General features: G+C 41.2%; 3 protein-coding genes across 5 annotated transcripts; 2 read left to right on the top strand and 1 right to left on the bottom strand.

Annotated features, from left to right (window-relative positions):
- Positions 1-4,415: 4,415 nt before the first annotated feature.
- Positions 4,416-9,329, bottom strand: zbtb49 (zinc finger and BTB domain containing 49). Of its 2 annotated transcripts, none has more exons than XM_084348793.1 (8): positions 9,194-9,329; positions 8,617-8,817; positions 7,387-8,516; positions 7,230-7,276; positions 7,068-7,141; positions 6,741-6,823; positions 6,371-6,532; positions 4,416-5,567 (listed from the first exon to the last, which is right to left on the bottom strand). In XM_084348793.1, the coding sequence occupies exons 2-8, from the start codon at positions 8,766-8,768 to the stop codon at positions 4,816-4,818; spliced, it is 2,400 nt and encodes a 799-aa protein (XP_084204919.1). In that variant the 5' UTR covers positions 8,769-8,817; positions 9,194-9,329; the 3' UTR covers positions 4,416-4,815. The 2 variants fall into 2 exon arrangements, with proteins under 2 accessions (XP_084204919.1, XP_084204920.1); XM_084348794.1 differs by lacking the exon at positions 9,194-9,329 and adding an exon at positions 8,956-9,025.
- A 184-nt stretch (positions 9,330-9,513) lies between these two features.
- Positions 9,514-13,516, top strand: lyar (Ly1 antibody reactive homolog (mouse)). The gene is made up of 8 exons (XM_084348795.1): positions 9,514-9,958; positions 10,075-10,189; positions 10,281-10,388; positions 10,528-10,608; positions 11,096-11,435; positions 11,693-11,746; positions 12,986-13,071; positions 13,237-13,516. Exons 1-8 carry the CDS (start codon positions 9,837-9,839, stop codon positions 13,372-13,374), a joined length of 1,044 nt encoding a protein of 347 aa, XP_084204921.1. The 5' UTR covers positions 9,514-9,836; the 3' UTR covers positions 13,375-13,516.
- Positions 13,517-16,889: 3,373 nt separating this feature from the next.
- tmem128 (transmembrane protein 128) lies at positions 16,890-21,518 on the top strand. Of its 2 annotated transcripts, none has more exons than XM_084350027.1 (5): positions 16,890-17,060; positions 18,282-18,414; positions 18,590-18,751; positions 19,695-19,803; positions 20,484-21,518. In XM_084350027.1, the coding sequence occupies exons 1-4, from the start codon at positions 16,961-16,963 to the stop codon at positions 19,792-19,794; spliced, it is 495 nt and encodes a 164-aa protein (XP_084206153.1). In that variant the 5' UTR covers positions 16,890-16,960; the 3' UTR covers positions 19,795-19,803; positions 20,484-21,518. The 2 variants fall into 2 exon arrangements, with proteins under 2 accessions (XP_084206153.1, XP_084206152.1); XM_084350026.1 differs by having other exon boundaries at positions 20,480-21,518.
- Positions 21,519-21,546: the final 28 nt, after the last annotated feature.

Genomic DNA, 21,546 nt, shown 5'->3' with positions numbered 1-21,546 from the left:
TCATTTCATCTGCATTTCTGCAAGTTTTGTGAAAGCTTAAAGATACAGATGAACGGAGCAGTACCTCTGGTACTCGTGGGGGGGCAGTGTAGCAGCGTAGCCAATAGTTCAAGCGATACACGAGGAGAGGTTAAGCGAGATGGTGAAAGGTTTTAAGAGACAAACAGTTACTACATCACAGCTGATAGGAGATTGGAGTTGGTGGCGAAGGAAAAGTGGAGGTCCGTGTGAGACCGATATGTATGTATGTGGGCAGTGACGGTTACAACGTTTGAAACGGACGTGTCTATTTTCATACATAAAGGGCGCATGAATGAACCTTAAAGCTCACTCATGAACACGTTGCCGCTCAGCTAACCGTCTCCTGGCTCCAGCTCCTTATTTAACATAGAGACATGTATTACGATCTTCTCAACTAACTCTGAAAACAAAGCAGATGAAAATAGTTCCCAAAATGTCAAAAGGTCAACGATCTCCTACTAATATCGTTTTCAGCACGTTCAAATTTTGTTTTACTCTCCTGTGTTGGCTTTGGCTCTTTATCCTGTCTGTGACTATTTGACAGTTTGACGCTCAAGTAACTATCAACACACCCGTGGTGAAGAGCTGCTGCCACATCTGTAGTCATGCTGGGAAGCACAAATCTACCAACAGACACAAAGCACCTGAAGGGATCCCAGTTATAGCCAATTATCTCTCAGCTTTCCCTCAATGTGTTCCTGTAATATTTCGAAATACAACTGGCATCATGGATGTGGACAGCCAGCTTTATGGATTTGGCTGCAACTCCTTGTTTCCTACCTGACCCAGGCTTTACTGTATGCGAACGTGCTGAAACGACCTCATTTTCTTGCCTGAGGGGGGAAAACAGAGAATAACCTGTCACACACACACTGACAGGTGTCTAAACGCATCTCGATAAACTGAAAGTATACTGCAGAGCATCCAGAGAGGAGCACACCTGCGTACAGTAGCTAAAGGCCAGTGTGTGTGTGTGTGTGTGGAAAGAGAGACAGAGAACGATAGGAAGTGGAGCAGTAGATAATAAGCAGGGAGAAAGATGCAGGGTATGACCGTGTGTGCATATTTGCATGGAGATGCATGCACTCTAGCCGCAAAGCCTCATCACACAGATCACTGTGTTCATTGCAGGTGAGCCTGACGATGACTTCAAATTAACCTGTGAGAGGTACAATATGCTATAATAGCACCTGTCTGGTTATGTGTTGCATGAATGGCACCCTCAAAGGGAAATCTGAGCAGATGGAGCTAAGCAGGTACCATCTGAGTCAGAGGGAGAAGTGGTAAGAAACGGAGTAGAGCGAGACAGCAGAGCAACGGTGGGAACAATCGCCATTCTTCTCCTTTTCTTAAGCCTCTTTCATAGTGCGACACACAGAGGAATTATAGCGCAGAGACTAGGTCAGCCACTTATCCATCTCATCCAACAATGCAACTCCACAGCAATTACTGCTCGGCTGGAACCGCTGCCAGAGCACGTCCACATCTGATGCAGATGCAAAAAAAAAAACAACATACGTGACATTTAAAGCATGAAGAGGTGGAGGGGTGCTTCATGTTAGAATAAAAAAAAAAACACATGAGCATAATCTTAAACAACTGTCTGTGTCAAAGATGCACATTCAGGTAACAGCAGATGTGTGAACACGTGGACGGATGCTGAGGCGAACCTGCTCGTTTTCCCGCTCCTTCTCTGCAGAGACATGTCACAGTCGACCGAATTTGGGTGGATTCATACATTTCACACCCGCGTGTTAATTAAACCTATCCTCATATGCCTGTACCGACACAAAGCAATGAAACATGATTAGATACCGAAACAAAAGACGAGCTTTGGAAAATGTTTCTGGGTAAAATGGCATTAGCCCTGGTCTCATTCTGCACCAGTTAGACAGCGTACATAATCAGGATTAACTTTAGCATGATGGGGGGAGAGAGGGAGAGAGAGAGGGGGTCATGGTAAGACAGAATTCCCCCTCAGTCACTCATCCTGGTGACAGATAGCGGCTCTGGTGTGGTGATTACCATGTAATGAATGCACAAGAAGCCCCTTTGAATTAAATGGTTTTAGTTCTATCAAAACCTGCTGAATTTCCTTTAGTTCAGATGTGCGCTCATTCATTTCTAGTCAGAAATAAATATATGAATGTAATATAATGTATGCTTGTGTGATAAGCTTTCATTACAGTCTTCTGCAGACATGCTTGTTTCCACGGTTATGGTATGAGATAGATAAAGATATGTCCTACTTTTTACTGCGTGTGATATATACGTGCATGGATATGGAACATTATTTCCCCTCATTTCTCCCCATTATGGTGATGAGTTCTTGCTTAGTTTTGCTTTTTAACTTTTATGTAACAGGAAAAAATTGACATGTCAAACGCTTTCACAAAGTGCAACAGAACTAATTTACAGATATAAAAGTACGCACAAAGACAGCAAGCTAATAAAGTGCAAATATAAAGGTTCAGTGTGTAGGATGATGTTACTGTAGAATGTTTCTACAAATTTGAATTATATGTGATAAATAAGTACAGTAATATAATTTATTATTGGAGAGTTGTTTCACAAGAAGTTACATTTATACCTCTGTGTGATGGAGTGTAGAAAGAAATGCTTCTTTTGTCTGATTGTTTTGGAGCGCTCTGTTGATACTAATAAATTACACCTAATAGTGTCATCTCGGTCTTGGAAAGTTGAAAATTGTAACAGAATGCCTGTGTTACACACTGTTGGTGGAGGAGTTGGAGAGAGGTGGGCGGTTGGGTTTACCCAGCAAGAAAGTCTGATGAGCTCTGAACTTCAAGTGTTTGATGTACTGGTACTGGGAGTTTAAAAGTCAGAATATCTCGACCATGTTTACAATCTGTCCTCAGGTCTGTCACGTCATGGAAATGCATAATACATTTCTGGAGTCACTACTGCTGCTTCTCGTGATTAGACCAACTGTCCGGTGTATGTGTGTCAAGGGCTTTTCCTGTGATGAAGACTGCGGATCCTCAGGAACAGGCTTGTTATTGAAGCCTGATGGCGATCAATGCATTTCTCCTCCGATACCAACTTGTGAACGACAGAAGGCTTTCCTTCACACTCACACTCTGGTATCTGCTGTGAAGTGACAACATGCTCGGACTCTGCAGGGTTTTGAGTAATTTCTCAGTGTGGTGTGAACACACACACAGACAGACACACACACACACATACACACGTGAAGCATCCGGGGTCACGTACACTTTCTGCCCGGATTGTGTCTCTTGGCCATCGGTGGAGAATGAACACCATGATAACAGACTTGGCCTATGTGTTGCCAGGCAACAATGACGGCCAATTATCAGCTGCCTATCTCGAATGCTGTCTACTCAGTGCACTGTTTACAAGTCTCCCATGCTGCAGTGATGTTGCACAATGTTTACTGGTGCACAGTGTTCACCAGATGTGTGCTGACTGAGTGTGAATCTAACTTGTGACGATTATGTCATCAACATACTCTGTCTCCATAAAAAACAGATCAGTGCCAGAAGCAATGTTCATTCCTTCAGGCACTTGGTCAGAGTGCGCAGCCGCTACATAACACACCATCGTGTTGCCATAAAATTTGTCAGTGGTAGCTTGTGAGTCCTGCAAGAGATTCATTATACTTCACACAAACTGTTGACACCGAGCTGGTGACATGACCTGATGTTATCTGCCGAACATTTCTTGACACGTTCCAACGTTGACTGAAAAACCCTGTTTCTAGCTCCCTCTGCAGTCTATTTAACAATGTGACACTTAGCTCAGTAAAGTCCTTCAGTGCATGGTTATAAATATGAAAATATTCTCTAAGGCTCTTAATACATAATACACAAAAACCCATTTAACTTTGGAATATTCAACTGATGTCTTTTATGTAAATACTGTTTCCTATAATACATGAAAATATCGTATTGATTTCTACAATGTCATCTCACACATGACTGCACTGATCAGTGATTCAGAAACGTGTAAATCTTGTCTCATTATGACCTCAACACACAGCGACTGTTCTAATAAAAGGCATTTTTTTCAACAGGCCTGACAGCTTATTAGAGCTAAATTAAATAAGTGTTAAATACAGCGATGAAAATATCTTTGGCACTTCATCCGCCAGTTAAAGAAAATGAAAATGATGAAAACTTAGCCTTGATAAAAAAAAGTGTAGAAAGAATAAAAAAGTAGTATAAACATTATGTCTGTATTGCATGTATATGTTTTGCTATTGTATGTATTTTTCATATATTTTTATATATTATATATTTTTGCTTTTATTGTCCTGTGTACACAGGGTCTTAATTAAAAAGGAAGCAACTTCTGTCATTGGGCCAACCTGTATAATGAAAGGTTATATGAATAACAATAACAAACACATTACATAAGATTTACACTGTTTATTCTTATATGAATGTATACTAGATCAAAATTTGACAGTGATAGTTGAAAATAGGTCTGTGTGTTCACATTTTAAAGTGCAGTGCAGTATATACACACACCCCAGAGAAGCATCACCCTCTGAAGCTTTAAGAGCAGTGCAACAGTAGCTTTCATCCCTCTACTGTAAGACACAAGTCGATTCCTGATTTATTTAATTTCAGAAAAACTAGGAAGCATTTTCATCTCATGTTTGCTTTGTCGAAGCAGCGACCATCTTTGTGTGACAAGTCAGGTCTAACCAATAAAGAGCCAGATGGTAACAATAAAAGTCAACTAAGTGAACATCAGTGAACAGCGCACAGAACTGGCTTTGCTGTGCTTATCGGCAGAAGAAGCAACAGTCTACTGCTGCTCCATGTCGTTATCATTCTGCAGAGTTTTCATCGCCAGGCCCCACAGAGTGACACTGGAGACAAATTGGCCCTCACTGGACCTGTGGGACCCACTAGTGGGCCTGCTAGAAGAAGTAAGCGAGCTGCAGTGACTGTCTGTAGGAGGCAGGAGGTAGGGCCTCCCCACCAGACCTCTGCCCATCTCCACTGACACATTCCCGTTCTCCACATAGGGACCGTACACCACCTCCTGAGACAGATGGGCTTTGGCCAGCTTCATGTGCTCTGTGGCGGTCAGGGCTGCACTTCTCTCCTGGTGGCTGGAGGAGAGGAGGTGATGGGGTACCAGCGAGCGCAGCTCTGGAAGTGGGGTGGGGGTAGAAGCTGGGCTCAGGTGCATGCTGGGAGGTGGAGTCTCTACATGTGGTGTTGGCTGTGGAGGTGAAGTAGGAGGCGGTGAGGGTTTCTCTAACCCTCCATGGGGCATCACGCTGGGGAAATGCTGCTCACGGGCTGCAGCGTGAGGCTTAATGCGGCTGACGGGTTTGGGGAACGAGGTCGCTCCATCTGAGCTTTGAGGTGGGTCAGAGTTGTCGGTGACCGGGCTGTTAGCTGGAGCCCCCTTGCAGTGCATGTCACTGTGCCTCCTCAACAGGGCAGAGCGGGTGAAGCTCTTTCCGCAGGCGTTGCAGATGTAGGGTTTCTCACCAGTGTGTGACCGTATGTGACGCTGCAGGTCCCCTGAGCCGACGAAGCACTTCCCTGCATTCATTAAGAAGACATATTGAGGGAAAAACACTATGCAATAATTACTATCCATAATAAGGGTTAAATACTCAAATATATAAAACTAAGGGAAGTTTCATGGGGTTCACAACATGCTTTCACATGTTTTAATGCATTTTTTTTCCTATACATCTATCTATCTGTTGCCAAATCACCTTTCTAAAGGGATCGATTCATTCAGAGTCAAAACCATTATTCACCCCACAGCAGGAAATGCCCACAAAACTGAATGTTTGTAAGGAATAAGGAAACTGACAGAGACCGCTAACAGTCAGGATTTACACAAAAATCTTATGCTTAGAGAGTCTAGTATGAAAAACATACACCAAACACAAATAGCAGTTAAAATTTGCACATGGTGTGATGACCAGAAAAGGTTCCTCATGCCACAGGTCCATCATGTGTATTTAAAGCTAGAGGAACATGACGTGGATAATTTTACACAGGTTAGATCTCTGTTATAATTGTCATTATCAATTCATCTGCCTTTTATTTTGTCGTTTAATCATTTTGTTTATAAAGTGTCCAACAATAGTTAAAACGTGCCTTTTTATAATTTATTTATACCAAGGTACCAGCATCAAATTTCAATCAAAATTTCACTTATCTTACTGGTATTGGTATCAACTGAAAAAAATCCATATTGTGCATCTCTACAAAATATCTGCAGATTTAATTTCTGTCAACTGACGAATCATTTTAACCTTAGAAAAGTGTTTTTTTCAGCCATGTCCACAGTTGAATCAATGTAAATACCACTGACTGAGACTGTTCCTTACCACAGGTGGCACAGCTGTGCGGTTTTTCCCCAACGTGGCGAGCCTTGTGCTTCAGAAGCTTTCTGTGCGTGTTGAATGATTTCCCACACTGGTCACATGTGAATGTCTTGTCTGTGCCGTGAGTCCTCTTGTGCTCCTTGAGATTACTCAAATTGTTAAATCCTGAGCAATGAGACAAGTACAGTGAATAAAACACCAGTCTTTTAATTCAAAATGATTTACAATTTTCCAGCAGGCCCTGTGGACTAAGCAGCTAATATAAATCACTTGTAAAGGTTTGACTTAAGAATGAGACCATTAGGTAAGAACTACGTATAGATGGCTTAAGTAAGTAATGGAAAAGTTGGTTTTGTTTTGGGCAGACATTTACCTCGACCACATATATCACACAGATGTGGCTTCTCTCCTGTGTGGACCACTTTGTGACGATGGACGTCCCCTGATGCAGTAAAGCTAGAAAACACAGATCAATATTTAAGGTATAGGTAACTAACATCATGTAAGTTAAAGACATTACTACTAAAGAGCAAACTTATTATTGGTATACCCAAAATCATGGTAGATTGCCTAGTTTTGGAAACGATCAAGCATTTTTTCTTAGTAAGGTGGACACTGAAACATACAATAAGCAACAAACTGGTCAAAATACCTACACAGAAATATAAATGAGAGAAATGGAAACATGTAGCATCCTTACCTTTTGCCACATAACTCACAGATGTACGGTTTCTCTCCAGAATGTCGTCGCAAATGTGTCTGTAAATTCCCAGCCTGTAAAACAAAATCAGTTAGATACCTCAATATAATTTCCCCATCTAAGGATAACTGTGGCTTATCTGAATAACATACGAGACGATACCTGCGAGAAGTTCCTCCCACAGACATTACACTGGAAGGGCTTCTCACCTGCAACAAAAACACTGTTTTGAGTCTGAAAATTTTGTGACAATTAAATCACGATCATTACTGAAATGTATATCGTGTGTGATTGTAAGGTATTTATAAACAGTAAGTACCGGTATGTGAGCGCTTGTGCAGCTCCAGGTTGCTCGGGTGTTTGAAGATCTTCCCACACACCTCACAACAGTACTGCTTGTGTCCTGTCTGCTGCGGTGGCTCTGGTACACTCTTTGGGTTTTGCTCCTCTTGGTTCACAGGTGGAGGACTTGGAAGTTGTGATTCTGCTGGCGTCTCTGTCACCTCCTCCCTGTCTGCATTCAGGCCCTCCATGGGAGCTTCTGATGCTTCAGTCGGTACGACAGACTCCTCTTGATGGCTCTCTTTGGGACAGCTGAGAACGGGTTCACTGACTGACTCAGCAAACATCTCCTCCAACGCCTTCTGAGACCGGAGGTAGTTGTATTTCTTCAGGTACACGGCCTTCTTTGGCCGCACTGGCTTGTTGAGCATGGAGTCTGCTGAGTTAGAGTTGGGGGTGTTTAAGTTATCTGACGGTGTTAAAGAGGACACAGGGTTCTTTTCAACTGCTGCAGATGTGCAGGGAGGAGTGGGCTGAACGGTGTTTCCTGAGCATACAGGAGTGTGGCTACCTCCCTGGGTGACCCCGAGCTGACACTGCTGCTGCTCCTCCACCAGCACCAACGGGCATGGGCCTTGATTTGACGCGGCACTATTAGTCTCAAGTGCACTTTGTTTAAAGTACTGCCTACTGTAGAAGTTACGCAGCTTGTAGCCATGGACAAGCTGTTTTTCAACAGGTGCATGAGTGCTGCTGGCTGCGTCACAGTTTGAGCTGCTATTAGGCACGGGAACAGGCATCCTTTTGCTATGGTCCACGTCACTGCTGAAGCCAGGCCTCTGGGTCTCAGACGGACAGTGGAGGTCAACATCATGGGGAAGACCGCTCCCCAAGAGGCAGTCGTGCTCGGAGCTCAGCATGCCTGGAAGGGAAAATGACGGGATCTCCACTGGTGGAGGACAAGGCTTGAGGAAAGCGTTACACATGCTCTGAATGTTTGGAACCTGCAAACACTGAGCAATGTCCAGGAGCGCTTGAACATTATCTTGGTTGATGTCAAGATGGGAGGTGTACATGTAGTCCAATACTTGGCCAATGCCACTGACATCCTGGATGACCAAGTTGAACACCTCATTCTTCTGACTGGGGGAATTTTGGAAGAGAGACCTGGAAAGATCAAAGTTGTACTTTTTACATGCTGTTAGCAGAGTATAATTACTTATACACTGATGTTTGCTTTATTAAATATATGAAGGCATAAAGGCACCTGAAGTAGGAGCTGAAAGCAGCCAGGACATTTTTGTGAGCTTTGAAGCAGACACCTTTGACCACCAGCATGCAGTCACAGAGCAGCCCCTGAATCCTCTGCTCCTGGAGCTGCTGCAGCAGGTAGGAGCTGTGGCTGGACAGGGTGTCCATGGTCACTCAGCTGCTGGACCACTCAGCTCACACTTCTCCATCAAGGCAACTAGCAAAGGGGACACATCATGTCATAAAACAAAACTCGCATTCAGGAGATATTAATGATCGCTCTGGCTGGTTAGTCTTTGAAAAACAGGTTAAAAAGTGCTGGCAACACTATTCAGGTGATAATATTGATGTATACAATTCAACCACCGCGCAGGATCCACTGTGTCTGAGCTACGAGACCACCCATGCAAAAATTGGACACAAACTGCTAACAAGCTAACTAGAAAGCTATGCTAACCGACCACAGCCGTGAATTGCAACGGTGAGTTAACGCAGCGCCGAATCCATCAAGGGTGACCTTTTTAACCGGGAGTGTAAGTCCTCAACATTTAAAGTTCAGTCACGTTTGTCATATAGGATAAGTTCAAACCTACACCTGAGGTGTCCACCTTTTCTTTGGATGATGGGTCACTTTTCGAGAGTAAAAACGTCACCCCACTTCCGGGTACGACCCGTATTCCGCGCAGTCTAAACGTGAAGCAGATTAAATGAATGCATATTTTTGATATTTAGAAGCAATTATGCTATAACATATTATACCATGGCAACTTGCTGCAATAATTAAAGTCGCTTTACGTGTTTAGCTCTTGAATAAAAAAAAACCGTGATACTTGTAACTTTGTATTGTTTCCACCCTGGTCGGAACTTTCGTTCGTGTGCATTTTTACACGGAACACTTTTACTGTAACTATCGAATGTCGGTGTGGTCACGTGTGTTTTGAAAAAGTTACTACGCATGGAAAAGCAAAACGAGTGAAACATCGCGGCTAACAGCCTTTATACGCTTTGATAGCCCTTCACTTCCTCCACATCACATCTGCTAGCTCTGTGTAACGTTAGCTAGCTTTGTTTGGTGAACATTAGCTCGTAGCAGCGCTGCGGACGGTCCGGTCTCGTTTTCGCACGAGAATTGAACCAAATTCGGTTGAGTTACCATAGTGACTTTAGGGTCCGTTAGGAGATCCGGTTGTATCAGAGCTATCGTTACAGCCTCGTCAAGCAGACGTGTCGTTAAAAATGGTGTTCTTCACCTGCAACGGTTGTGGTGAATCGCTGAAAAAAGCTCAGGTCGATAAACATGTGAACATGTGCCGGGGCTGCCAGGTGCTGTCCTGCATCGACTGTGGAAAAGACTTCTGGTAACGACCGAGTTCCTACTTTCTTCTTATTTTCCGTTAGGCTAACATAACCTCTTAGCATTAGCCACACAGTGCTCCATGCGTGCTATGTCATTTCTCTGTGCATGTTAAAACAGGGGTGATGACTACAAGAACCACGTTAAATGTATCAGCGAGGATCAGAAGTATGGAGGCAAAGGCTACGAAGCTAAGGCGAACAAAGGAGATGTGAAACAGCAGCAGTGGCTCCAGGTAAAATGCTGCCGAGCAATGCCCACTGATGTCAAGTTCTGCATGTGTGCCTAAAGAAAGTAGTTTTTCTAACTTGTTTCTTCTCCTGCAGAGAGTCCATGAAGCCATGAACAAACCTGGAGTCAGTGCAAAGCTAAAGGATGTGCTCAGACAAGTCAGTAACTATGATAACGTCCCAAGAAAGAAGGCAAAGTTTCAGGTTGGTATAACCCCAGTCTGCACTGACAATATCATGTTATATTGATCACGCTGTGTGACAAAGAATTATATGTTGTGTTCGTGTAGTGGGGGTTTGGTGCACAAACTAATCCTTTCTCATTTTTGGTTCTTTTCCTCAGAACTGGATGAGAAACAGTCTTAAAATAGCGAACACCGGTCTTCATGATGAAGTGTGGGATATCATAAATGCAGCAGACAATGTAAGTTGCTCTGCTGAAAGGTTACTCGTATTGTTGTTTGTTTGACTGCTTCTCTGTGCATATTAGTCAGTGTGTGTCAGCATAGGGCGGATATGGTGAAAAACTAGTTTAAGTTGATTTAAGTTCAAACCAAAAGGAACTTAATTGAATGGTTGGAGGCCTTCAGTGGCTCTGAAGTACATTAGAAACGTGATAGTATTTAAATGATCATACCCATTTGAAATCATATCTAGGTTGTCTGCTATTGGTACAGTTTTGCTATTTGTAAATGCAAATGTGTCCGCTTAATTAATAATTGCCACAATGGTAATGCATGTATTAGAAGCCAGTTGGTCAAACCTCCAAGGTTTCAAGTGTTTCTTCAGCATTTATATGGCTGGTATGTAGTTCTGCTCTTCCTTCTCCTGTCTTGCTGTAATAAATTCTGTCACAAGTTTCACATGTTTTCAGTATCCCTGACAATCCTTGCCCACCTATTATCTTACAGGCTCCTGAAGCCCCCCAGGAGACTAAAGAGGCCAAACAGACAGCAGCTGAAGTAAAGGTGGACACTAATGGAAATGAAAACCAGAACGTCCATCCAGATGCTGAGAAGAAGAAGAAACTGAACAAACGTGAGCGTAAAGAGGCCCGTCAGCAGAAGAACGGGAAGGCTGCGAAAGGTGCCGATAAGACAGTTGCACAGGAGCCAGAAGAAGAGCGGGCGGGCAAAAAGAAAAAGAAGGACAGGAAGAGGAAGCACGAGGAAGATGGAGAGGAAAATGGAGATGAAGAGCAGAATGGGCACAGTGCTGACAATGGGACATCCAGCAAGAAAAAAAAGACAGGTAAGACAGGTTGACCCAGGATCTGTTTCTTGATGCCATGTATTGTTATTAGTAGTTATGCAGCTTTGTGTCTTTTAATGAATGCAATTTCCATAATGAAATGAAAATGTGGAATGGCTTAATGTTTGTATAAGTAGCGTTGCAGAGTTGGTTTGGTAACCAAATGTAGATCAAAATTTAAACGATTTATTTTAAAATATATTATAACGTGTTAGTATTTATCTTCATATGTAACTGTTTCATTGCCTTTCCTTCAGTTGACCAAGCAGCAGAGGAGTCAGAGGAGACTGAGGATCAAGCCGTTCCTAAAGGTAAGATGGTTGACTTTGATTGACGTCTTTTAGAAATGTTGGAATGGTGTAAAAGGAGAAAGCCACCAGGGGTCAGTGTTGCTTCTTCTGTTGACAGTGAGGACATGGACCTCTGTGCCTTGTTTCCACTGAATGGTACAGTTCAACACGACTCTTCTCGCTCTTTTTTGGTTTTCTAGTGTAAAACATGTGGATAAGTACCTTGTACCTTTTTCGTATCAAATCGGTCCAAGATGCAATGTGATAAGGTGATACTTCACGTTTGAGCCAAAACACTGCAGACCACTGATTGGTCAGAGAATCATCGCTGTAATGGTAACTTGCGCGACACAGAACAACCAGAATCCTCCCGTCTGTCCTCTGTAGGGTTTCCCAACCTCTCATGTGTTTTCAGCTGAAACAACGTTTGTCTCCTTCCAGTAACTAACAACCAATACTTTGATATCCTCCCATTTATCCTGTGTTTGTGTCGCGTTGAAGGTGATGTCACAAGCCAGATTCGCGTGGTGTCACTATGATGATCAGAATCTCGCCCTTGTTGCAATGCGAGTAGAGCCGAGTCTTACCATTCAGTGGAAACGCGGCTCTAGTAGGGGTGTTGAATCTCTGGGCACCTCACAATTCAATTCTGATTCAGACGGCTGTGATGTGGTTTTAAAACTATTATCAACGCATCAAACTTTTTACATGAATTTTTGATTATTATTATTATTTATGCCTATGTGCTGACGATAGCAGTGACTGGATGCATTATGTTGTGAATGCGTCATCTCAAGAACTTCTAGAGAGAATTTCTTCAAATTTGCCATAAATGTGCACTTGGATTTAAGGATAAAGTGGTTAGATTTTGGTGGTCAAAGTTTGAAGATCTCAATGACCTCACAAAAGACATTTTTGGCCATTACTCAATAATTCATTAAATTATTAGAAAAATATACACAAATGACTAATTGGATACAATTAAGTGGCCCCCGCTTAGACTGTTTACACGACACACGTTTATGTATGTTACGTTTGACCATCCAGTTGGTTCAGCCATAAGAAATGTTTGGCCCGGTTTTACAAAGTTGTTTTAATCACAATGTCGAGAATTAGGTTTTAAATTTCCCATATTGACTCCCCTTCATCAAGACACAGTCTAACGAGCGAGACTTGTGATTCATATAAGATATTTTCCCCCACCACTAGTGAATATTCCCTCCGGTTAGCAGCTAATTTATGTTTCTAATTAACTTTCAGGCAAATTCAACTGGAAGGGAACAATCAAGGCAGTACTGAGAGCATCGCCTGACCAGGAACTGCCAGTAAAGAAACTCAGGAAGAAGGTGAGGCATGGAGCGATTTAATTACTCTGTGGACTCTGTAGTTCTTTGTTTGTATACCACTCCATTTGACCTATAGACCCAGTATGTTGCTCTTGTAAATTTAATTGGAGAATTTGAGTCGTCTTGGTTCAATGTGATATTAAAACTTGTTTATCTTATTTACAGGTTTTGGCAGCGTACTACTCTTTCACTGGTGATGGAAATTATAAAACGGAGGAGGATGTGCTAGCACTTTTCAACAAGAAGATCAGCAACAATCCCAAATTTAAACTTTTGAAGGACCGAGTTAGACTTGTAAAGTAGATACGTTTATCTCATCTGTCTCGCATGAAATGTATTTTGTTCATAGACTTTTAAAATATGAAGATCATTGTTGTCTGTTCTGCTCCCTTGGATGTTTTTGTACAGGTGACAATCTCAAAGATTAAATGATTTTATAACTGAATTGCGTGTCCTGTTCAGTTGTTTTAGTGATGGCAGTAGCTTAGTCAGCACGAAAAAGACTCTTACAAATTACCTTACGTGTCAGCATTGTTTAATGTATAAAATGACAATTGTGATAGACGGCTGCTCTGTTCCACATTCCAAGCCCACGGTAAGGCTGGGAAATGGCACCTTATCTGTGGGATTGGATGTTGGAGTGGGGGAAGGGAAACGGGAGAGGTGCACCTGAGGTGAATTTGACTCTCACACGGGACGAAGCTAATGCACATTCCTCGGCACCCCGAACGGGGTTCATTTGGCCAGGGACACAGAAGCTCCATAGAAGCAAGACGCTTGGTGTCAGCCTCAGGTGAAGTTTTAATGCTGTCTGATTTTCAGCCGCTAGAATGAGCAGCCTCTTTACCCTGTGTACGCACGCACGCACGCGCACACACACACACACACACACACACACACACACACACACACACACACACACACACACACACAGGAGGAGCTACAGGAGGAAATCTGCCCAGCTTTATGAAGCTCTGCTAATCCCAGCAGGTTTAACACAGATGCTCATTCATTACACTGCTTACCTGTAATTGTATATTGCATACTTTGGGTATTAGTCAAGCTGTTACTCAAGTTTGCTAGTATTAAAATTGTGTTTTCTGGTCCTCAGTGGGACTCGGTATAACTTAACGCTTTTGTTTTAATCCAGACCCCACAGGATACTCAGAAACACTGAAACTAAACCTGTATTCACTGTTGCAAAACAACAGTTCAACATGCTTTATCTGTCATTAGATATTACAGGATTAACTGTGGGGCCATATGTTTTATATGGGGCAGTTTCACCCCTGCACTTTGTTTAACGGCAGCAAGAGCTACCTGAAGGATGTCTTCAAATAAATGGGTGCCTTGGATTTTAAAGGAAGAATGTATGTACAAAAGTAATAAAATGTACTCTTGCTCATTTCAATACACTCAGTTTTACTGCTTCAACCTTGGTAGCTCTCATTAACTTCTAGTGCTCCTGTTAGCTAAAAAATGCTAGCTAACTCTAGATTGACATGTAATGGAGATTATTCAGCCGGTTTACTGACTTTATGATCCTCTCTACTTGTGCTACGCTTACATTATGTTAATTATATTCAATTATTGTTTGAATCTCAGTCAAAAAAACCCCAACCAGAATGGTACTCAGTAGAGCGCATACCGCCTGCCAAGGCCCAAAAGTCTCTTTTAATTCAATCAAGCCAAATCCATTAAATGCGATAGCCCTGTATCACTCTTTAGTTATAAACCAGTCAAAACTGCTTAACTGTAATTTAAGATCACTGGATGTAGGTTCTGCATCAAACTGTACTCACTTATAGATACCAGCCACCTAAATAAGCCTTGCTTTTTTTTTTTTTATCAACATCCCCTGAAAATTAACAAAAATTTCAACAATGCGTTCTATCTCTAAGGAAAGTGAGAAAATATTACTGGATCCGTCCATTTATCCTGAGTTACTTGGGTCAATTTTGGGCCGAGACCCATCCTCCATCCAAGTCCTGGATGACATACAAACCAACCAACAAAAAAACAGACACAGCTGAAATCATAACCTCCTTGGCGGATGTAATAAAACACACTCTTGCTTAACGCATGACCAGTTGCTTATATCAGCAGCTCATAGTTGCTTGTAGTTAGCAAAGCTTCGATAACTTTTACTGCCGCCAAGAAGGTAGTCAGGAGAAGGAGCAAAAAAGTGAAAAGTCTATATAGGGAAGATGTCAAGGAAGATGTCTTTCATTCAGGTGACCGCTGAAGTTACGTCACATATATAACGTGGGTACGTTTGTAAAGGAAGTTACAGAAGTAACGCTGTGATTTTAACCCAAACCACAATGTTGTCCCAAAGCAAGTAGTTTTCTTGCCTAAACCTAACCAAACTGCAACCATATGACTGGGGCTGGATTAATGAATAGATAACCAACTGGCCAACTGTGTTCAGTAAAAGTTACCATCTCATTTAAATGTTGCCATTACACAGAAAGCAGTAAACATAAAGCAGTGAGACTATTGTATGCTGCTTGTGCTATGGTAGAGAGGTGGTAAACACGACCAGATATTACTTCTCTTACTAATCCCCAAAGTAAGAACCCGACTTGTGAAGGATGGCATCCCAGAGTATGAGGTAACACTCTTATCTGGTGCATCTGCACAGGAACAACAAATACTCATGGATGCAAAGTAGCTGATGACCCCATAACCTTTACCTGTTTGTGAGCAAAAGTCACTTGTTTCCCCTAAAAGTGACTACATGCTGGAGATGTCCAATTGCCCTATTAGTTGTATTACATTGTATTAGTTTAAGATGTGTCTTATATCTTCTCACATTTGTCAGTCTATGTTCTGTTGCCTGTTTATGATCGTTTGCTACAGAACAACAATAAAGTATTCACTTTTCTTCAGTGCACGTGCCCTGTATTTGCCTCGTTGAAGAGTTTCCGATCGAGAGTGAAATGGGACAACGGTATCAGCAGTGTCAGATTCTAGCCAGCGCCATGTAAAGGTATACATTCAAGATAAACTCTGGAATACAGCCAGCTACTATGCATTCTGCAAAGTTTATGAAGGATGAGAGCAAATTTGTCCTGTCTGACTTTCTTGTTCAAATGTCCTCAGTTACCCTTTTGTGGGTCTGTTTTACTGCCAGCCTGGTGGTCCAGTTTGATTAATGCTGGACTTACACAGGTCACACACAGACTTGGGTTAGTTTGTACCTAATATGCAAATTATCTCAAGTATTAGCACAAGACATTCTTTTCTGTAGTAGGAATAGATAATTAATCAAATAAATAACAATATTTCCCTTTTGGCAGAGGTTTGATGTAGCAAAAGTTTACTGTACTAGGACTGTAAATGTAATGTTTACATTCAGTTCTTTTTACAGTGTGTTCTACATCGTTGGTCCTATTGAGTTTGCAATTGAATAACTAACAGAACTTTACCAAGTTTTGTATTTGTGTATGTAAATTAAGAACAAAAAACTAATTGTTTCCTATAATCAAAGGGGACCTTGTCATTTTATTTATTAACAATGATGTATATATAATATAAAAATTATATATATAATGTAAAAATTACATAAAAACTATAATACAACACAAATAATTTACAAATAATTGAAAAATTATTTTGCACAAAAGCAGTGCAGTTATTTAACTTTTTTCTTCTTAAATACTTTTTAATAATTAAAATGTAAGTTTGTTTATCTCATATATAGCCTATTGAATGTTTTTCATTAGCTTCTTGACATTTGTTTTGCTCAATTATTTCTAGTATAAAAAAACTACAACTGTCGCTTTCTTCTGCGTCATAGAAAAGGCGACTCTGGGTCTAACAGGAAGTGCCTCTAATTTCTAGCTAGCCTTCAGAGCTGCTGTAAGTTGATGACAGCATCGACACAATGCTTAATGACAATGAGCTCGCGACGTTGCGGAATAGATTTAAGAGAGATGCGGAGTTTCTTATGCAAACAACGACGTCGGGTGACGAAGACGAGAAGAGTAAGCTTCAGAGACATTATGATGGCTAACGATATTAGCCAGCTGTAACTAGTTTTCTGACAGAGCTAACCGGTAACACCTGGAGGTAACACAGTGTTCTGAAACGTTAGCATAGCTCTGGTTGAGCACTGACACCCATACTGAAAGTAGCACTGTGTCAAACATGTACAGCTTTCAAGCTAACATAAGCAAACAGTGTTAACTAGCTAACCTTTATGGTTAAAGCAGCTGAACTGTCAGCCTGTGAGTTAGTCCACTTTATACACAGACTTTTGCCGTTCATGCAACTACAGCAGAGAGATATCTGGTATTTTGAGGTTGTAGGCAGCTTGTACAGTGGACAATTGTCCAGCTTCGAGGCCCTGACTGGCAGAAATCCAGCAATTCTTGATTGTTTTGACTGTGAGCAAACGCTGTGTCAGCTCAGCAACATAATACAGGGAAACTGTACTCCTCCACTGTCCCCAATCCAAGGGTCATCTCTCCACCAGTGTAAACTGAGAACTGTAATATAAGCAACAGACAACACATTTGTCGAGTGGTCATCCTGTCCTTATTAATGGCTGCGTCCACCGGTTTACATCGGTCAGTTCCGTCTGGCAGGACGACTTTATTATATCTTGTGTCCAAGATGGACCACTAGGCATATCTTTGATTATAGATGTAGGCCAAATACTTGTCTAGGGCATGGAGTTCATTGTGAACTCTGCACAGAGTAGACCAGCATGCACTTCAGCAGCCAGCAACAGGCTGTGATAAATTTAATCAACCAGTAAATTATAGAGATTAATAGCTCTCTGAGAGGTAAGATTATCTACAAGAAAGCTATCAGATTCATCTCAAAAGCTCCTTAAACCTGAAAGGTGGGGATTTGGCACATTCTGTGAAGGCGAGACAAATCTCATATTTGGTAGTAAATTATACACCATACTACACTGCAACTCTTTCAGCGACTTATTTAAGTCATGCAGTGTGTTAGCGTTAAATGGGTAATCTAATTTATGTTAAAAGGTGTTAAGAATGTAGTCAGACTTTTGTGGACATGTGATTTGCTGAGTAGGAATGAAGCATATTTCAGTAGGTATTCATTTGTCGTAATCTGTTTTTAGATCTCAACTTTTCTGAAGGCCTACTTGTGATGTAGCATGCTCTTAAAGTATGGGTTGGGGCTGAATGAGCTGAAACTTTGTTTTGAAACTCTTCTTTTCTGTTACTTTCCAGGTCAGGAGGAAAAAGATGCTAAACCTCTCCCACGCTTTAACAGGCACTCCGTCTTCTGGATCGTAGCATCCATAAGTGTGACCTACTACGTGGATTTCTTACGCAACATCATGGAGAATGATGATATCAAAAGGTGACTGAGTTATGAGGAAAATACAAACTTTCCTTGCAGATCTTGTTCACTTAATGTATTCTCTACTCCCTACATTATAAACACTCAAGAAGTAAATACATCTTTTTATTTGAATAGCTTCAAGAAGTCTTTATATATTACCTACAGGTCTTTAATTAATGTTCTTTTTTTCCAGTTGGTGGTTCAACGTAGGTCTGGTACTCCTCGGGATCTGTCTGTCTCTTGCCATGTTTTGCATTGTGTACCTGGAGTGGTTCAAAGGTATCAAGCACTACGACCAGGAGTACCCTGCCATTCCTCCCATCACTACCGCAGCTTTTATTGCTGCATCTTGCAGGTAAAACAACAAATTAAATAAACTGCGAACTGTGTAAGCTTGCTCCGGTGCCCTTTCTCACATATGACTTTACAGTTCTGTCCTGTACCATTCACCATCCTTCACTCTTTAACTTTAACTTTACGCTTCAGTTCTGGTTGTCATTGTCTCTAGCTGTTTGTCTATTTATGTGTTGTACACAGAGCTCTGTAAACTGGAGTGTAATTCCTTGTATGTCTACACATATTTGGCCAATAAAGCCGATTCTGATGTAGCACTCAACAGGAGGTTGTCCGTGTCAGATTGTCCTCGCCTACTGGAAATGATTTAGGCGAGAGTTGGCACCCGGGTAGAGCGTGCAGGCGGTTTTAAAACAAGTTCTCATCTACTTCAGTTGTTTAGGAGAATGCTGCTGTGCTGTTTTTCTGTGACGCTCAACAACTAATTTGTAGTGTATGACACTTCACCCAAATTTCCATCAACATGGTAGTGAATAGATAATGTGTAAATTTTTGTGTAGAACAGAATCTGCCTTAGTGTGGGGCTAGCATTACCCACTTTTGTGTAAATCATAAACCAGTATATATGCTTAAGAAACATGTGTGGATACACATGAATCTGTGTTGATTGGAGTCACTCATAAGAAGAAAGCAGCAAGCAGTCAAATGCAAAACTAGTTGATCTGGATGCTTCTTTAGTAAAAGTGCCAAGCCTGAACTTGTTTGGAGTGATGCAGACTGGTTAATGTTCTCGTGTCGTCTGAGTGCGTATTGTGTTGACAATACAAGAATAAATCAAAATCCACTATATAAAAAAATGCTGGCATTGTTTAACCTCCCACATTCTTCCTCTGTAGCGGCTGTGACAACATGACAGCGTAGGCGGCGACTGCATACATTGAAAATTGTATGATTGATCATCCAAGTTGTGCTCATTTTTAAGTGTTATTGTATTTCCCTTGCAGCCTCAACATGGCACTGTGGCCAGTGTGGTCCTTCTTCACTCCACTCATCCTCTTCACACAGTTCATGGGCGTGGTCATGTTCATCTCTTTGCTTGGATGAATGTGACGGGTGAGGACGATACGCCGTCATTTTAATTTTCACCGAATGTCTTTTTACTGACATGAATAATGCTGCATTTGGCCTTAACATGTGAACAAGTGAAGTCTTATGTCATTTAACATTACATATTTAATACCAATGCTTCATACTAGAAGAAGTTTTACTTTACAACATCATAATGTTGAGTTTTTATACACATATTTCGTAAGCAACGCACAAGTTGACAACTTCATTAACAATCTCCACTGCAGTGGTGTCAGTACAGGAAACACACCTTCAAAAACAACTTAAGCACTTAAATCAAACACACTCTTAGCATAATGGTACATTTAGAAACACACGCACTTAACACAGCAGCCAACATTTTTCAACATATTTAATGTAAGATACATGTTCAAAGTCAACAACAGTTGTGTTTGTAAAATTAGGATTTGTAGCATATTTTGTGCTTATATATCACTGTATGTGCATATTTTACAAGATTTAGAAATAAAATGCTCCAAATGTAGAAAATACTGCAAAAATAAAATTAGAAATGACTAATAATAATAAAAGAATAATTGAAAATTATAAAAACATACAGCAGAAATTGTAAGGTCTGGCCTCAGTCAGCACACTGTACAGTGACTGTTATGTTGGCACGATGGCCAATCACATTCCCTTACCTTCACCTCCCTGTGTTTAGGCAGAATCCTGCCTCAGCTCCATAGATGAACTCATGATGACGCTCTTCATCTGCCTCAAGTTCAAGTATTCTCTACATATAAGAAGGAGTCAAAGGGAGAATCAAATATTACAATATGTCAAATATATAGATGTCATTATAAAACATAAAAATGACCCGTAACACACAACTATATTTTGGCATAGTGCTGAAAGTGTGTTTGAATTTTAAAAATCAATGTAAATCTGATGAGACTTGTCTGGACATGCTGACCGGCTTCTCCTGAGACCATGGTTCACCACGTGGTCAACAACAGTGACTTGAATTTCATTTAAAACTCATCTGCCTGGTTTCTCATGCTCCTGCCCCTGCCGTCCTGTCGCAGACCCACACCTGCAGCAGGTTGATGTCACACAGGTGGTGACAGCGGGGCAGGTCAGCATTGTAGGGTCACTGTAGTGTTGGTGTGCTGAGAGTTTAACCATCTCACTTTATGATTCCTCATTGTTGTGTTTTACAAAACAAACAGTGACAACTGTGTCAAGAACTGTGATGCATTGTGTGGAGTGTTTGGCAAACGACACTTTGGAGTTTTGCAGTCAGAGTGTCATGAATGTTTTAAGTCCATAGACGACATTTTGGCTTGTTGTAGTAGGAAAAGCAGTTGCGTAATAACAGGTGTTTACTAGTTACAGTAACAATTGTTTCATTTAAATGTTTTAGTAGCCATGACAGTGAGTCAGCCTGAACAACACCAGGACCCTCAAACTGAAACAGCTAAATGGAATTCAGCCTTTTTTATTTCATTTTTTAATGTTCACCTGTGCTTTTCCTACTGTGACATGAGAAAATGTCCTGTGTGGAGAAAAATGCTTCTGTGCTTATATGTAGAAAACTGTGTAAACAAACTTAATGTTCCACCATTTATAACTGTGTTTATGAAACCAACAAAGTTTTTAAATTATTTTTATTTCTTCAGCAGTTTGTGGTGAAGAATGTAAAGATTTCTGCTCATATTCTGTATTTTTTTCTGAATAAACTTTTATAACCGATTTCACTACTTACTGAAATTATTGTCACTTCTTGAT

The sequence above is a fragment of the Pagrus pagrus genome (assembly GCF_965226575.1).
Source record: "Pagrus pagrus genome assembly, chromosome: 3".
Taxonomy (NCBI): domain Eukaryota; kingdom Metazoa; phylum Chordata; class Actinopteri; order Spariformes; family Sparidae; genus Pagrus; species Pagrus pagrus.
Note: the sequence above shows the minus strand (reverse complement) of the source record. Positions and strands in the feature narration are given on the sequence as shown.

Coding starts and splice junctions, on each gene's coding strand:
- zbtb49 (XM_084348793.1), bottom strand. CDS start 8,768: ATGGACACCCTGTCCAGCCACAGCTCCTACCTGCTGCAGCAGCTCCAG. Junction 7,142..7,229: donor GTGGGAGGAACTTCTCGCAG/GTATCGTCTCGT, acceptor TTTGTTTTACAG/GCTGGGAATTTACAGACACA. Junction 5,568..6,370: donor GCACAGCTGTGCCACCTGTG/GTAAGGAACAGT, acceptor TAATGAATGCAG/GGAAGTGCTTCGTCGGCTCA.
- lyar (XM_084348795.1), top strand. CDS start 9,837: ATGGTGTTCTTCACCTGCAACGGTTGTGGTGAATCGCTGAAAAAAGCT. Junction 10,609..11,095: donor TCATAAATGCAGCAGACAAT/GTAAGTTGCTCT, acceptor ATTATCTTACAG/GCTCCTGAAGCCCCCCAGGA. Junction 11,747..12,985: donor GGATCAAGCCGTTCCTAAAG/GTAAGATGGTTG, acceptor ATTAACTTTCAG/GCAAATTCAACTGGAAGGGA.
- tmem128 (XM_084350027.1), top strand. CDS start 16,961: ATGCTTAATGACAATGAGCTCGCGACGTTGCGGAATAGATTTAAGAGA. Junction 17,061..18,281: donor GGGTGACGAAGACGAGAAGA/GTAAGCTTCAGA, acceptor GTTACTTTCCAG/GTCAGGAGGAAAAAGATGCT. Junction 18,415..18,589: donor GAGAATGATGATATCAAAAG/GTGACTGAGTTA, acceptor CTTTTTTTCCAG/TTGGTGGTTCAACGTAGGTC.